The sequence below is a fragment of the Procambarus clarkii genome, chromosome 61, assembly GCF_040958095.1.
Source record: "Procambarus clarkii isolate CNS0578487 chromosome 61, FALCON_Pclarkii_2.0, whole genome shotgun sequence".
NCBI lineage: Eukaryota > Metazoa > Arthropoda > Malacostraca > Decapoda > Cambaridae > Procambarus > Procambarus clarkii.
Window position 1 is genome coordinate 12,931,902 of NC_091210.1, and position 16,065 is coordinate 12,947,966.

The window sequence follows — 16,065 nt, forward strand, 5'->3', positions numbered from 1 at the left end:
TAGAATATAGCATAAATTAGTCGTGGCCTATAGGTGTATCATAGAACAAGAAAGCCAACCCAAAAAAATTGTAGAATACTGGGAAGCATCCAGAAGCACACACAGGGAGGAGTAGCTGAGGAAAAGCTCAAACATCTATGGAGGATTCAAAGGATTCCCCATATGAAGGATTATTATTAATTTATTATTATTATTTTGAGATTAACTTGACTGAAGGTAGACGTATGGAAAGTTGAACATGGGATGAAGTGCCACAGCCCCAAGAGGTAGGAAATGATTCAAAGGATGAAGTGCCACAGCCCCAAGAGGTAGGAAATGATTCAAAGGTCTGGCATGTCCTGCTTGGGTGACCAAGAACAGATTGGAGATTTACACATGAAAGGAATTAAGGCAACAACTCTAGCACCCAACCACCTTGCAATGACTGAGTAGAGCCAGGGATGATTGATCCTGGATACCCCCCCCCCCCAAACTCCCCAACACTAAAGGAAGGGGGCTGAAGACCTTGGAACACTGCCTAGAAATACCCATGCATTGAGTCCAAGGACAGGCCCCAAAAAAAGTCAGCCCCCCCCCAATAGCCCCTCTTTGATGGGTCCATGGGGTGGGGGGGGATGTTTACATAATTTACATGTTTACACAGTTTATATAGATATTTTATGTAAATTGTTAACTAAAACATCCATACACTCCTCTTCTCCTTATATCATCTGTACCTTTCTCTTCAAAGCGTATGTAATACATCACTTAATATCACTTTTCACTTTATCCACCTTTCTCACACTACAGTATTTCCAGACCACAAAGTGTCCCTCCCCCTCCCCCCCCCCCCTCCTGCTGCTCACCTGTCTATATCGCCCAGGTCCTCCAAACTTGGGCATGTCTTCACAATACAGACAGTTACCACACGGCGTAGTCGTCTGGCATCCAGGGCATTCCCCGCAGTAGTATTTGGTTCGCACCTGTAAAATTGAAATAGCTTCAGTCAAATTATATTTTCCTTGTTCATAATTTCTGTTCTGACTCCTTGTCTGCAGCTTTTTCTCGAAGGAACGGTGAGTGAGAAACTAAAAAGTGAAAGGAAGGAAATTATCGGGGGAAAGCGCCAAGCCATTACGACTATATAGCAAGTAGCTAGTTTGGCGACAATGCACATTCATAACGTTTATTATAGACTTAAGGATTTTCTTTGTTTTGAACATTTTGGGGGATTCATGCATCAAAGGAAAAGTTTGTGTACAGTATGTATGTATGTATGTATGTAAAGATATACCTGTTTCTAAAACCACGATGAAAACTGTATACAGTATATAAAAATTAAATTTGCTTGGAAAAACAAAAAAACGTCGTTTTAAAAAATAATATTATTAGCTAAGTACTGTACTGTATATGATATTGTTCAATTAGTGAGTTGTGTTAGGATGCTCATACACGCAAAAATCATAAAAAGAAAAGAAAAAAAAGAGTATCAGCATTGCATGCTGCCACCGACCTTAGACGGGCTTACCCGGCTGTAAGGCTGGGCAAATTTCTTCTTCAGCATTTTTCTCATTAACTTCATTTTATCATTGTGTGTACTTGGCTGACCATCTGGCGTGGGACTGGATGTTCCAGAGAGAATGCCCATAGTCTCGGCCATGAGCGAGTCGGTAGAGTACGGGGACGGCTCCCCGGCCACACTGAGTGCTGCGCGCACCTCTTCCATTTGCTGTTGTTCACATACCCTCATCTCGCACACCTGATTCATCAAATATCAATTCATCATAAATTCATCATAAAGTGGTATGTGCTTATACCTCTTTATGTAAGACATTTGCTAATAATAAAATAAAAACACCAACTCCACACATCTGAAAATAAAGGAAGTGATCACATTTTGTTGTTCCCTCTTGGATCATTATCAAGTCATGATAATGGTCATGATAATGGTCATGATAATGTTCATGATAATGGTTAAATATAAATTCTTTCCAGAATGAAACATCATCTTATTTTCCGATGTGTGGGTTGGGTGCAAATTTTCAGACGCGTTATTACACATTCTGCATAGTAAACAGGACATGGTCTTCGCTTATTCCAACCTTTACCAATTCTACTTCAACACTCGGCATCAATGCGAGTCACCCAGAGAGTACTCGGCATCAATGTAAGTTGCCCAGAGTGTATTAGGTACTAGTGCTAGTTTAATGTCCAGAGAGTACTCTGGACATTAAAATTAAAGTTTGAAACAAAACTGATTGGTTCAGTAATCTGACGATTCATTTTGTCAGAGGTTAACTCACCCGAGGTGTTGGGGTTCAAGTGAATAAATCTGACACAAAGAAGCCAGACTACTGAACTGGCTACATTATCTATAAATTCATGAAAGAAAATTTTTTTTCTTACATGTTACTGTAATTGGGGAAATCTATCAAATAAAAGACAAATGCAGTACAGTGGATAGGTATATACACACTATATCCTGAAATACATCACAGAACTGGCCTTCAAGACCAATACCAACCTGATGGCAAGATTACACTGACTATAGGTTTAAGGCTCATACAGGTTACACCCCAGCAAAGTGGCCTCACTCTCCATAGGTACAGTGGCGCCTCGATTAACGAGTTTAATCTGTTCCGGCACCGAGCTCGTCATGTGAAAAACTCGTCTTGCGAAACGACAACAAAACACGGTTGTTGGAGGTGTCCGAGAACCAGCGGGAATGCTCGTTAATCGAGGGAAAGCTCGTCAGTCGAGACATATTTTCTGCAAGTGGCCTGCTCGTAACTGGAGCCGCTCGTCACTTGAGGTTTCACTGTACTTAACCATCTGTTAATGAATAATACATATGAGTTATACTGTAATGGTTTACCTTCCTACGGGCCGGGGGCTGGGCTGCAGCATTGTGGAGGCACGCGTAGCACTCATTACAGTCACTCGTGCGTTGACATCCGTCACATCCTCCACACTTTCCACGACCCTTTTTTCCACTTGTCTGCAACCAAAGTTAAATATAAATTTTTCTTGTTCAGGAGGCATTTCTATCATAAAATGTTTTTATGAACTAAAGAGCTGTTAATATTCTAGTACTTTTTTCCTACAAGCATAACTATCACAAATAACAGGATTTGAATGTACAGTATATGAAAAGTGCATTTCTGAGTAGACTAATTTGGTTGCACCAATAAGGAAATATCTCGCTGTCACTTGATGAGCGAATTGTGCAGTCAGATATGATGACATTTGATGTACCAACTTCGTGGGAAATATAAAACATAACCGCAGGGACATTGGTCCCTTGGAACCACCACAAGGGAGTCACAAGGGAGCACTGGAGGAAATCATTATAACTAAAGCAGAATGCTGAAGTTCAAATCATAAAAAAAACTATAAAAGCTTTCACTGGCAACCATAAGATTGTCAGGTATCAATCAACCAGGTATCAACCAGGTTGGCTTGTTTACTGCCTACTACACTAGCCTTCTGATTCCACAACACAGTCCACTTCACCAAACCTCACACTGGTCCTGATGAGGAAACAATCTTCATACATGTAAGGACAGGAAGAAGGGAAATCAATCATAAAGTGAGTCTGCTCAGTAAAAGCTTGTTGGGCCAAGCTCTCACAAGTCAAGCCTGGCCTCGGGCTGGGCTTGGGGAGTAGAACTACTCCCAGAACCCCCATCAAGCAGGTATCAAGCAAGTACCATATACTGTAGTGAACAGTGTAGCTTGCTGATCACAATGAACTGGAACTCTCTGAGAGTTGGGCCTTGAGTAGCAGACCAGAATCAGGGAGCGCAATGTCGTATCAACGACAAATAGCAATGCTGTTTGAACACAATGAAGATTAATGGTGGCATGCTGTCTTTACAGTATAGTTGAAGTTTCTGATTTTTCCAACATCTTTGACCCTCCTTGGTCATCTTAGGGTTGATGAAGTTGGTTTGTTAAGACGTTTTGAATGTATGATTTGAGCTTTGTGCAACTCACATTAACTGGAGTATTTCCTTCAATACTCTGTAGTGTCAATGTGGTCCTATAAGAATGTCTAAATGGTTCTCTATGGTGTGCATACATCAAGCATCACATTGATTGACTACATGTCTACTCCTCCAGTGACAGCAGAATCTTACCAAATGGGGTAAGTAAGTGGGATACCTTAGGATAACATATTAATGTAAAAAACATTCATAATATCCAGAAAATTTCAACATTTCTATAATATATTTCTATATTTCAAATTCCCCTTTACCTTTCGTCTCTTCTTTGCATCTTCTGGCTCAATCTCTGCGAGTACACAGCGTTTGTACACACACACTTGTTTCAGTCTATTTGGTCCTCCGAACTTGGCTTTATCACGACAGAATCTACACTGGCCACAGTCTTCAACCACCTGGCAACCCTCACACTCTCCACACCCCTTCCTCTTCCTTCCCATCTGTAGAATTCATTTACATTAAATTTTATAACATACCAATGACATACCTTCTAATAACAGACAATAAATATTATCAGTCATTACACACAGAAATCACAATAGCGTGACATATCAAATGAACAAATCTATAAGGGCCGTGATGAGGGTTCGAACCTACATCTGGGATGATCCCAGACGAGCCTCAGTCAACTGCACCACGACATTGCAAAAGAATTGCAACCTGGAGTGCTACTGCCCTCACGAGGATCCCGGAGCTTCTCTGTAGCACAAACCGAGGTTTCACACAATTCCCCCATGCACCCGGGCTTTGTCAACCAGACATTCTACCTCTTTGCCCTTCAATTTTTACCATGATGTGGTAATGTTGAATTATTAAGTAGAGTATATACTAGTATATATAACCCCTTTTAACCATTTTTCTCTACACTGAATCATTCCCACCCCATGAAAGTGGATAACAGGAGAATAAAAATGAACATATGCTTGCACAATTAAAACAAAATAATGTTGATGTACCGGTATATATATGAGGAAGTATTGAAGCATTGTAGTGAGAGAGAACTCGTGTCCTTGGACTCACATGTATGCATATACAATACACAAATTTTTACCAAAATTATTTTCTGCAAAGAAGGTATGTATATATTAAAAAAAAGTACAATATTGCTATTACTAACATGTCCAGAATGATACAGGGTTTTGCGGGCATGAACTTGGTTTCTGTTAATGCCAGGAGGGATTTCTTCAATAACTTCTATACCATTATCATCTGTACAGTCTATAACTTCTGGGGACAACACACTTGGCTCCTGTCAAAATACAACAAAAAGAATTCAATAAATGTCACAATATTTACATCTTGACCTTACCCTAATTCTTCTTTAATGAGGTTCTGTAATAAAACTTCACTGATACTGATACATATATGGAATATAAATATTTAGATACCAGTTTACGCCATGCAATTAATCGTAGTTTGTATATTCACGTTTGATCAAATGGTCCTCACCTGTTGTGTAGTGCAGTGGGTATCCATAGACAAATCAGTAACTGTTGGCAGATCAGTTTGTGATTGTGTCATTCCTGCTAAACTTGCTCCAGAGCTCATCAGTAAAAGAGGAAGACTACTGGGATCCATATTACCACTAATGATGGTATTGCTGCTAGTGTGGCTCATATTACACGCTACACTACTATTAGTGGTGGGGGTGTTGCTATTTTCATTTTGGTCCGCATCGAGTGCAGAGTCGGGGGAGTTTTGCGAGAGTAAAGTCTGACAGCTGGTAGATATTTCAGTGGGAGGCGGGTGGACTGTGTGTGCTGCTTCATCGCTTTCTTCCACTCCTGCGCTAGTGTCATTAGAAGTTTGGGTTGCACTGTTGCTGGGAGCAAGCATGGAAGTACTAAATTCTTCTGTTTGTGTAGACTTCGGAGACTCGCTTTGGGAAGTTAATGCACTATTACTCAAATTCAAAGCAACCTGATCCTCAGAAGGCATTAAAGCTGGACTCATAACATTTGGCACTTCAGTGGAGGTGGTACCAGCTGCTAGACTAGGGTCACTTGTGGGAGCACCAGGCGACATGTGGCAATCTTTACTTCCAGACAAACTGCCTTGATTTCCAACCAATGGGCTCTCTGGTGATGGGGGAGCCAAGAATGGGAACAGTGTTGGGAAACTCTGTAAACTTGATAAGTTATGGAGATTAGCAAGACTCTGAAGACTGGCTGAGCTGCTCAAATTTGATAAATTGTGTAAGCTATCAAATCCTGGAAGGGAAGCCAACTGAGGATTGCGTTTGAGTTGTTCACACACCTCGTTGGCCACTTCAGGTGTCATGATGCCACTGTTTAGAGTATATAGCAACGGTAAGCTATGTTGACTAGAATTTCTGCTGCTGCTTAGCCGACAGCTATTGCTGCTTCGCCCGCTGCTGCCACTCTTGCTTCCACTCCGACTTCTGCTGCTTCCACTATTACTAGAGCTTTTGCTTTTGGAGGGAGCAGAAGATGCAGAATGTTGAGTTCCCAGGGAAGCTAATGCAGAAGATGAAGTTAGGGAAGCAAGGGCAGACGGTGACATGATGCTGGAGGGCGTCAGTGCGGGCAGAAGACCAGTCATACTGCCTGGCAAGGTAGAAGCTAGGGAGGTTGCACAACTTACACCGAAGTCAGTCTGGGAAGCCAGACTGGAAGCTAGACTGGAGACCGATGTATTGCAAGATGTTGTAGTGGAAGTCGAGGAATTTGTGGAAGATGTATAGGAAGTGGTTTGACAAGACATTTCTGAAGTGGAAGATGACTGATTCTTGTTAGGCTTGGAGAGGTTGAGAGGCTTGAGTGGAGTGCAGGAAGAATCAAACCCCAGGTCAGCAATGGAGTAGCCACCACTAGAAAATACACTCCTAAGGGGGTCAGATTTAGTTAACAGCTCACCTAAGATTCCACCACAGTGGTCTGGGGGAGGCACTCTGGGAGATTCTAGGACAGGCACTCTGGAGGAATCAGGGGGAGGCACTGGACAGGGTTCTGGAATATCAGCTGGTGCCAAGTGGTTTACATTAAGTTTCTGGTAGAGAATCTGGTCCAGGCGATTGCTACGGATTTTCTTGCCCGATTTCTCGGTACGTGGCTCCAAGGGTAGCGCCAAGCCCTGGGAGCCATATAAAGCAGACCGCAAAGCTGGCAGGGGCCGGGTCAACTCTAACACTGAACCACCTTGAGCAATAAAAGTTTTCTGTAGGACGGCACTCAGTTCATCCATTTTTAGAAGTTTTGCAGCCTCTGCCAAATGATAAAGACTTGTACCAGCTGGAATGTTGCCTGTGTACAAGCATGTCACCAATGCCTGCAGAGTTGACAACGATGTACCTGATGGGAGTGAATTGCTGTAATATTTACAATGTATAAAAATATAAAAAATATAAAATATGACAGTTGAAGAAAACTAATTGCACCATGGCTGAAAATGAAAGAGTTGTACCAAAAGTGAGGTAGGGGCACCTGTGACAGAGATGATGGCAGGGTGGTCATTGGCATGTAGGAGAAGAGACTTGAGGAAGGGTGAGGCAGCAGCCAACACAGCGCAGTGTGCACCCACGTGGCCACCTTCAGCCAGTAGCACGGCGTCCAGACCAAACTCCTCCTCGTGTAATTCCCTGCAAGAACACCATTGATAAAGTAATATTCAGTGTGTGTGTGTATGAGGTCGCCCACATAAAATGTTAAATAAGCAGCTTTTTTCTACACCTAAATTGCTGTCATCATTTCAATACACTCAAAATGAACTCTCTGAAAAGGAGATAAGAGGTATCATATAGTATATACTGTACTGTACATAAAAGAGATTGGAAAGTAAAAGTGCCAAATATGCACAATAAAATCTTTCTGGAATGAAAAATATGGTAAGAAAGAGTAGACCCAGTGAACAGAAGACGTGCCAAAGGCACAACCAGAGAACACTGAACATCAGAGGTCCGTGGCTCTTAAATTTTCTTCCATCAAGTATATGAAATACTGATGGAACAAATGTGGATGTTTTCTAGAAACAGGACAAATTTCTGCAGAAAAGGCCAGATCAGTCAGGTTGTAGTGGAGATGTGGGCCTGCGGGCTGCTGCAGCTGACTATATAAGCCTGGGCCCCCAAGGCTGCACTTGGGTATTCTAACAATTCTCAAAACTGAGTGCAGGTAAACTACAGGTAAAGAGGTTTCATGCCAGTTGTCCCTGGAGGAATAATGCAATTACTACATATCTTTACATCTGTCTGCAATCATACTTTTATACACACAAGTCTCTAATGGGCAACTTACACTGTTCATCAAGGAGTATTGTGCATCTGGATAAATTGGTCTACTAAAATAAATTGTGATTCAATATACTTTGGCTAGACCTACTGGGATGATGATATCCTTCAAGAGACATTATTTTTTTAACACAAGTGGCACTCGGTTCCAATTTACTCCTGCTATGCTCCTACTCCAGGCTCCAATTTACCTGGAGCATACCTGGAGAGGGTTCTGGGTTCTACTCCCCAAGCTCGTCTTGAGGCCAGGCTCGATTTGTGATAACCTGGTCTAACAGGCTGTTGCTTGGAGCGACCCGCAGGTCCCCATATCCACCACAGCCTGGTTGGTCCGGTACTTCTTGCAACGACTTAGATAAGTGCCTCTTGAATAAATCCACCTTTGTTTCGGAAATATTTCTAATGCTTGTTAGGAGGGTGTTGAACAGCTGTGGACCTCTGATGGTCAGACAGTGTTCTCTGATTGTGCCTATGATGCACCTACTCCTCACTGGTTCTATTCTGCATTTCCTTCCTTCCATCTCTTTCATTCCAGTACAGTATGTTATTCTACTGTACAACTTTGGGACCTGGACTTCAAGTATCTTCTATGTACAGTATATATTATTCAATACCTTTCTAGTCTTCTTTCCAAAGAGAACATTTTGAGAATTATGAGACGGTCCCAATAATTTAGGTGTTTTATCATTTACTGTATATGTGTCGTATATGTTCTATGTATTCCCTCTAATTCAGAGATCTCTCCTGCTCTGAAAGTAAGTACTGATCAGTACTCAAGACGGGACAGCACCATTGATTTGAATAGTAAATATTAGCATTGCTTGCTGTGAGGTTTTTGTATTTGAACGTTCTCATAATCCATCCTATCATTTTCCTGGCTGCTGCTATATTTGCTCGGTTATGTTCACTAAATGCCAGATCATCACAAAATTCCCAGATCTTTCACATTTTGCTTTCTTTACATCTTATGCTTCATAAGATGTGAATTCCATACCGGTGCTGCATATTCCAGTATTAATCTAACAAATGTTGTAGAGATTGCTATGAAGGAGTACTGATACTGTACAGGTTTCTAAATGTAGTAGGGTCCATTAGTCTCAGGAGTCTAAATGATGTTCTTTTATTTGCCAGCATCCCATGTCCTGCTGATGTTATCCTGTCTGTCTACTAGTGTTACTATTGGGATTGTATCCATTCCCAAATCTCTCTCTCTTTTTCCCGACTCCTGTAGTTACTGTACCTTCCTCTTATGATGTAGATGCCTTCTGGTCTCCTTTCCTTACCTTAAGGTTACCATGTCCTTTGTTTTCTACTCTCATGAAAATCCTAGTGTCATCTACAAAGGATGATACAGTATTGTAGATTGTGTCCTTGTCTATGTCCGATATGAGGAAGAGAAAAAGTACTGGAGCAAGCACAGTACCCTGAGGACTGAGCTTTTCACGGTTGATGAACCGGATTTTATTCTGTTGACTATTACACATTGAGTTCTGTTAGTCAGGAAATTGTAGATCCATCTACCTATTTTTGCAGTAATTCCTTTTGAATGCATTTTGTGGGCATTAACACCATGGTCACATTTGTCGAAAGCTTTTGCAAAATGTGTAAATTACATCAGCATTTTGTTTGTCTTCCATGGCATCTAATGCCATGTCATAGTGGCCCATCAACTGTGACAGGCAAGAACTTCCTGTTCTGAAACCAAGTTGTCCGGGGTTGTCGAGATGCTGTGATTCCATGTATTTTGTGATCTTACTTCTTAGCACTCTTAAAGATTTTTATGATGTGTGATGTTAGTGCTATCGGTCTGTAATTTTTTTGCCTCTGCCTTATTTTCTCCTTTATGGAGTGGTGCTATTTCTGCTGTACTTCATTCTCATTACCTTACACTTGTTGGGACTGAATTCTAGTGTCCATTTATTTGACCCCCCCCCCTGGAGTTTATCAATGTCCTTCTGTAACTTGCACCTCCCTCACACCATCCCCCTGATACTACCCCCTGACACTCTCCCCCTCCCCCTCCACTCCACCCCCTCCCCCCTCCACTCCACCCCCTCACCCTCGCACTTTATAAACAAAAAATACACAAACTATTTTGAGTTTCATAAATATTAATTGTGCGCGAAATGAAGCAAAGTGAATTGAATTCTTTTTCTATGCCGGAAACATATTAAAATAATTAACCCGATAAATATATATATATATACATCAAGAGACTGGTGTAGGCGAGGAGTGGAGGGTGATGGTTGTGGGGGGGTGGTGAGGGTTGTGGGGGGGTGGTGAGGGTTGTGGGGGGGTGGTGAGGGTTGTGGGGGGGGGTGGTGAGGGTTGTGGGGGGTGGTGAGGGTTGTGGGGGGGGGGGGACTGTGAGGGTTGACTGCTGTGGAGTGACAGCTGTGGGGTGACTGCTGTGGGGTGACTGCTGTGGGGTGACTGCTGTGGGGTGACAGCTGTGGGGTGACAGCTGTGGGGTGACTGCTGTGGGGTGACTGCTGTGGGGTGACTGCTGTGGGGTGACAGCTGTGGGGTGACAGCTGTGGGGTGACAGCTGTGGGGTGACTGCTGTGGGGTGAGGGTTGTGGGGGTGACAGGTGGAGGGCAATGGTTGGAGGGTGAGGGGGGGGGGTGTTGTTGTGGGTGCCAGGGTGTAGCACCCACACCATCACAGGTTAACGATTTGGGATGGGACGAGGGAAAGAAATGGTGCCCAACCACTTGGACGCTCGGGGATTGAACGCCGACCTGCATGACGCGAGACCATCGCTCTACCGTCCAGCCCAAGTAGTTCAACACAGAGTGAAAACTCCACATTAGCAATCAAATTTCCATAATGTTATTAATCCTTGACATAATTTGGCATTTGTGAATCTCAAAGAACTTAATATTGTCTTGATAATAAGATCAATCGACACTAGAATTCTAAGTTAGGACTAACCTGATGGCGTGTACAAGATGGGCGTCATGCCTAGGGTTAGAGAGCTGAGATTTTGGGCTGTGAGCAACCTTCCTGTGAGTCCTGTGCTCTCTGTGGTGCTCCAAGACTCGCTTAGCATCTCCCGGAGAGTCCGGTGTACACGAGTCCTTCCTCTCCCGGACGCCCTTGAGAGACGAGTCCAGTCGCTCCTGAAGATAAGAGTTGACGCACTCGCCTCCATAGGGTAGGAAGGCCCTCAGGCTGTCCATGGCCAGAGGGTACATGGCCTTGGTACCCTCCATGCCCCGGGCAGCCAGCAGGGACATGGTACCCTCCAGACCCTGCAGCAGGAGGGACTTAGTTTCATCAGACCCTTGAGGAAAGTGTGTCTTGAAGCTCTCCGCTACTGAGGTGAGATGCGAAGTGGCGCTATCCATGTGCAGGGTGAGGGGCGACCTCACCCTCTCCGGAAGAAGGGTGAGGGGGGACCTGACCCTCTCGGGGGGGATTGGGGGGGCAGGGGGTGACTCGTGGGCCTGCAGGTGCGTTTTGGCAGCCTCAAGTCTGTCTGAGAGTAGCGACCTGGCGCCCTCCATCACCCACCACTTACCAGGCGGGCCTCACCAGGCGGGCCTCACCAGGCAGCCCTCACCACTCGCCTCCCGCACCACTCATCAAACTCATCCACGACTCTCCGGCTCTGAAACAACAACAACAAGAACATATTATAATCATCATCATTGCGAACACTCTTAAAACACCTCTTGGCATACCGCATTGCAAATTGCAACCCAATCAATACATACCATGCAACAGTTCATTTTGACAGGTGTGGGCTTGGGGGGGGGGGAGGGGAAGTCAGGTGTGGGGGAGGGCCAAGTTAGGAAGGGGTTGCAACAGCTGTGCTAGAGGGGGGTGGGGGTAGGGGGGCCTCAGCTGGTCTGAGGAGCAACAAGTGGACCCACTACCCCCCCCCCTCCCCCCCCCCCTCAACACGTGTGCTCACCACCACTGTTGTCACCATCCACACACACCTGAATCTCACTATCCTCTTACTTTCTCACTATCTTACACTATCTATCTCACTATCCTCTTACTTTCTCACTATCTTACACTATCTATCTCACTATCCTCTTACATGTGGCTTTCAAAATCACTAATCTACTTCTTGACATCATCTGACCCTTGTTGACGCATGTTGTTGTTGTTAAAGATTTAGCTATTCAGGACGAAGTGTCCATGTAGCACGGTCTATGGTGAGCCCGTAATGTTGACACACTGTAACCCTTCATATAGTCTAGGGAGCCGGTCGGCCGAGCGGACAGCACACTGGACTAGTGATCCTGTGGTCCCGGGTTCGATCCCAGGCGCCGGCGAGAAACAATGGGGAGACTTTCTTTCACCCTATGTCCCTACCTAGTAGTAAATAGGTACCTGGGTGTTAGTCAGGTGTCACGGGCTGCTTCCTGGGGGTGGAGGCCTGGTCGAGGACCGGGCCGCGGGGACACTAAAGCCCCGAAATCATCTCAAGATAACCTCAAGATAGGTTGTTGTTGTTGTTTAAGATTCTCTACCTGGAACAAAAAGTTCCAAGCAGCACGGGCTATGGTGATCCCGTAGTATAGTCTAGGGTAACGTTCTTTAAACATCAGGGTCGCGAGGTCAGTTTCTTTCCCCTATTGACTTAGATTCTGAGATGCAGAGAACTGTGATGTCTGGCAATAGTATAACATGATCCCAGGTTCCTAGAGAACCAAAGAACAAGGTAAAACAAAGGTGGAGGTCACTTTGGGACACTACGGTTGAGTCAGGAACGGGGACACTACGGTTGAGTCAGGAACGGGGACACTACGGTTGAGTCAGGAACGGGGACACTACGGTTGAGTCAGGAACGGGGACACTACGGTTGAGTCAGGAACGGGGACACTACGGTTGAGTCAGGAACGGGGACACTACGGTTGAGTCAGGAACGGGGACACTACGGTTGAGTCAGGAACGGGGACACTACGGTTGAGTCAGGAACGGGGACACTACGGTTGAGTCAGGAACGGGGACACTACGGTTGAGTCAGGAACGGGGACACTACGGTTGAGTCAGGAACGGGGACACTACGGTTGAGTCAGGAACGGGGACACTACGGTTGAGTCAGGAACGGGGACACTACGGTTGAGTCAGGAACGGGGACACTACGGTTGAGTCAGGAACGGGGACACTACGGTTGAGTCAGGAACGGGCTCAGAGAGAAGGGCGATGTTTTAGAATGTTTAAAAATGTTTTAGAAATGGGAAAAATAGAAGGTAGCCCCAAGTGATGAACAGCGAACATTAAAGTCCACCAAAGTGAACCAGAAGCGAATATAAGAACGAACAAAGGGAAGAGGTAGTCAGCTAAACGGGAGGAGAGAGAGGGTTGGAAATTATTAAAACTATGAGTAGGTCAGAGAGGGGAAAGGTTCCTGGTATAGATGATCTAACTGTGGCATGGTGAGGCGAGGTGGTGCCAGAACCACTCACACACGTGTAAGAGAAACAATAGAGACATTACGGGCTCACCATAGCCCGTGCTACATAGACACTTCGTTCTGAGTAGCTAAAACAACAGGGAGACAGTTTACGGGCTATTCATGCCCATGCCACCTCTTGGGTGGCTTAATCTTCATCAATAATCATCACATATCCATCAGAGCCTGGTTGGTCCGGCACTTCTTAAAGAGAAAACTATATAGTTTTCTCTTGAAGATGTCCACGGTTGTTACGACAATATTTCTTATGCTCGCTGGGAGGACGTTGAACAACCGCGGACCTCTGATGTTTATACAGTGTTCTCTGATTGTGCCTATGGCACCTCTGCTCTTCACTGGACCTCTGATGTTTATACAGTGTTCTCTGATTGTGCCTATGGCACCTCTGCTCTTCACTGGACCTCTGATGTTTATACAGTGTTCTCTGATTGTGCCTATGGTACTTCTGCTCTTCACTGGACCTCTGATGTTTATACAGTGTTCTCTGATTGTGCCTATGGTACTTCTGCTCTTCACTGGTTCTATTCTACATTTTCTTCCATATCGTTCACTCCAGTACGTTGTTATTTTACTGTGTAGATTTGGGACCTGACCCTCCAGTATTTTCCATGTGTATATTATTTGGTATCTCTCTCGTCTCCTTTCTAAAGTACTTTTTGAGAGTACAGTGTAATTGTATTTCATGAGCAGCTGTAGGTACCTGAGATGTATATATTAGTGAGGAGCCACAGGAGAGGTGTGAGGAATGAGGTGTGTAGATGGTGAATGGTTACACCATCTACACCATTACGCTCCCTCCTAAACCCTATCAGACTACACCCCGTCATTAACCCCTCACTATCCCCCACCCACACCGCCTCACTATCCCCCACCCACTCTGCCTCACTATCCTCACAAATGTGAAGTCAATAAAGAGAAAAATGGTGGTGGAACCTGACAACAAAACTATCATCATATGTAGCTATAACAGAGCCCAACAGGCTCTGTAACCTGTATACCAGTTGGTTGGATGTCGAGAAGCGGGACCACAGAGCCGAAGCTCAACCTCTGTAAGCACAATTTTGCGATAACATTTGCTTAATACAAGTTGTGACTATTGTCTGACTATTTTCGGTGATGTAATGAAATGTTATGGGGGACAACCGTAGATTTATTTGGTGAAGGTCTGAAGTTCATTAAGCTTAACATTGCTTTTAAGTGCAATCTACTTGTCTCTGATATTCCTCTTTATCTGTGCCCCACCATTCAAGTATCATACACACCTGTCACCAAGAAAGATAATGAGAATCTTGCTCTACTCAAAGCTGTCACTCTTGAAACAATTGCCTCCTCCATCGAGAGTCTAAGATCTCACGAGCACTGTGTCTACACCGACGGCTCAGTCCAGTCTTCTACTGGACGGACTGCAGCGGCATGTAGGTTTTATAGAAATAATATCTGCACAAAGTCTGTCAGTGTCAGGTTAAACAACTGGCTGACCTCCACACAAGCAGAACTAGCAGCATTACATTTAGCAACCAGCACATTAAAAAATATTGGAGGAGGAATAATATTCTGCGATTCAAAGTCTGCTCTTCAAGCAATCGAAAACTTCTCTTGGAAGATCGACAGCAAGAACCTCATACTCCCAATTATAAATGACCTAATTGATGCACAGAGTAAAGGGTCTCGAATCTCCTTTGTATGGATACCTTCACACATAAATATAACCCATCATAATGAGACAGACATTGCAGCTAAATTAGCGTGTAACAAGTTTGAAGTTGAATTAGATCTAGGTATCCCCATCTCTGCTGTTATAACTGTATTGGTCCAAACATTCAGATCTGATAGGAAAGAACGTACTGACTCCCAACGACCTGAAAGTACTAGTATAAAAAGCTATGATTTGTTCAGATCTGAAACCTACATCTATGGACAGCACAAAATGTCCACTAGACTGTGCGACACAGTGGTTGCAAGGATCAGGTTGGGTTACCGTTACCTGTGGCAGGTGGCTGCAGGTGACGGGTCTCCCAATCCTGAGCACTCCAGTTGCAAACTCTGTGAGCAGGAACTACGGCATGATCTCCCGCACTACATCACTGAATGCCCAGTTATTAGACCTTTCAGACCAGTTGGCATGAGGTACCTGGAGCTTTGCAATTACTTTATTCACTCTCGTATTCTTGAAGATATCCTCACAGTGTACCCAACATTTGCCAGTGCAGGCTATTAAACACATGGCTCTGTATGACTAACCATCCTGCGAGATGAGGACTTGTATTACCACTGCTACCTTATTCACTCTTGTGTTGATGATATCCTCATAATGCTCCCAGAGTCTGCCAGGGCAGACTACTGATCACATGCCTCTGTATGACTAACCATCCTGCGAGATGGGGAGTTTTAGTATCACGTA

General features: G+C 44.3%; 1 protein-coding gene across 6 annotated transcripts in view; it reads right to left on the reverse strand.

Moving 5' to 3' along the window:
• LOC123774404 (mucin-2) overlaps window positions 1-16,065 on the reverse strand; it is a 163,116-nt gene that overhangs the window by 9,325 nt on the left and 137,726 nt on the right. For 5 of the 6 annotated variants that reach the window (XM_045768657.2, XM_045768660.2, XM_045768656.2 and 2 more), the window contains 8 exons: window positions 11,165-11,843; window positions 7,427-7,581; window positions 5,433-7,294; window positions 5,101-5,232; window positions 4,238-4,423; window positions 2,855-2,977; window positions 1,493-1,738; window positions 846-962 (listed from right to left, as the gene is read on the reverse strand). In XM_045768657.2, the coding sequence (XP_045624613.2) occupies window positions 846-962; window positions 1,493-1,738; window positions 2,855-2,977; window positions 4,238-4,423; window positions 5,101-5,232; window positions 5,433-7,294; window positions 7,427-7,581; window positions 11,165-11,739 (3,396 nt within the window). In that variant the 5' untranslated portion in view covers window positions 11,740-11,843. The remainder of the gene's footprint in view (window positions 1-845; window positions 963-1,492; window positions 1,739-2,854; window positions 2,978-4,237; window positions 4,424-5,100; window positions 5,233-5,432; window positions 7,295-7,426; window positions 7,582-11,164; window positions 11,844-16,065) is intronic. The other variant, XM_069307819.1, reaches the window with a different exon arrangement.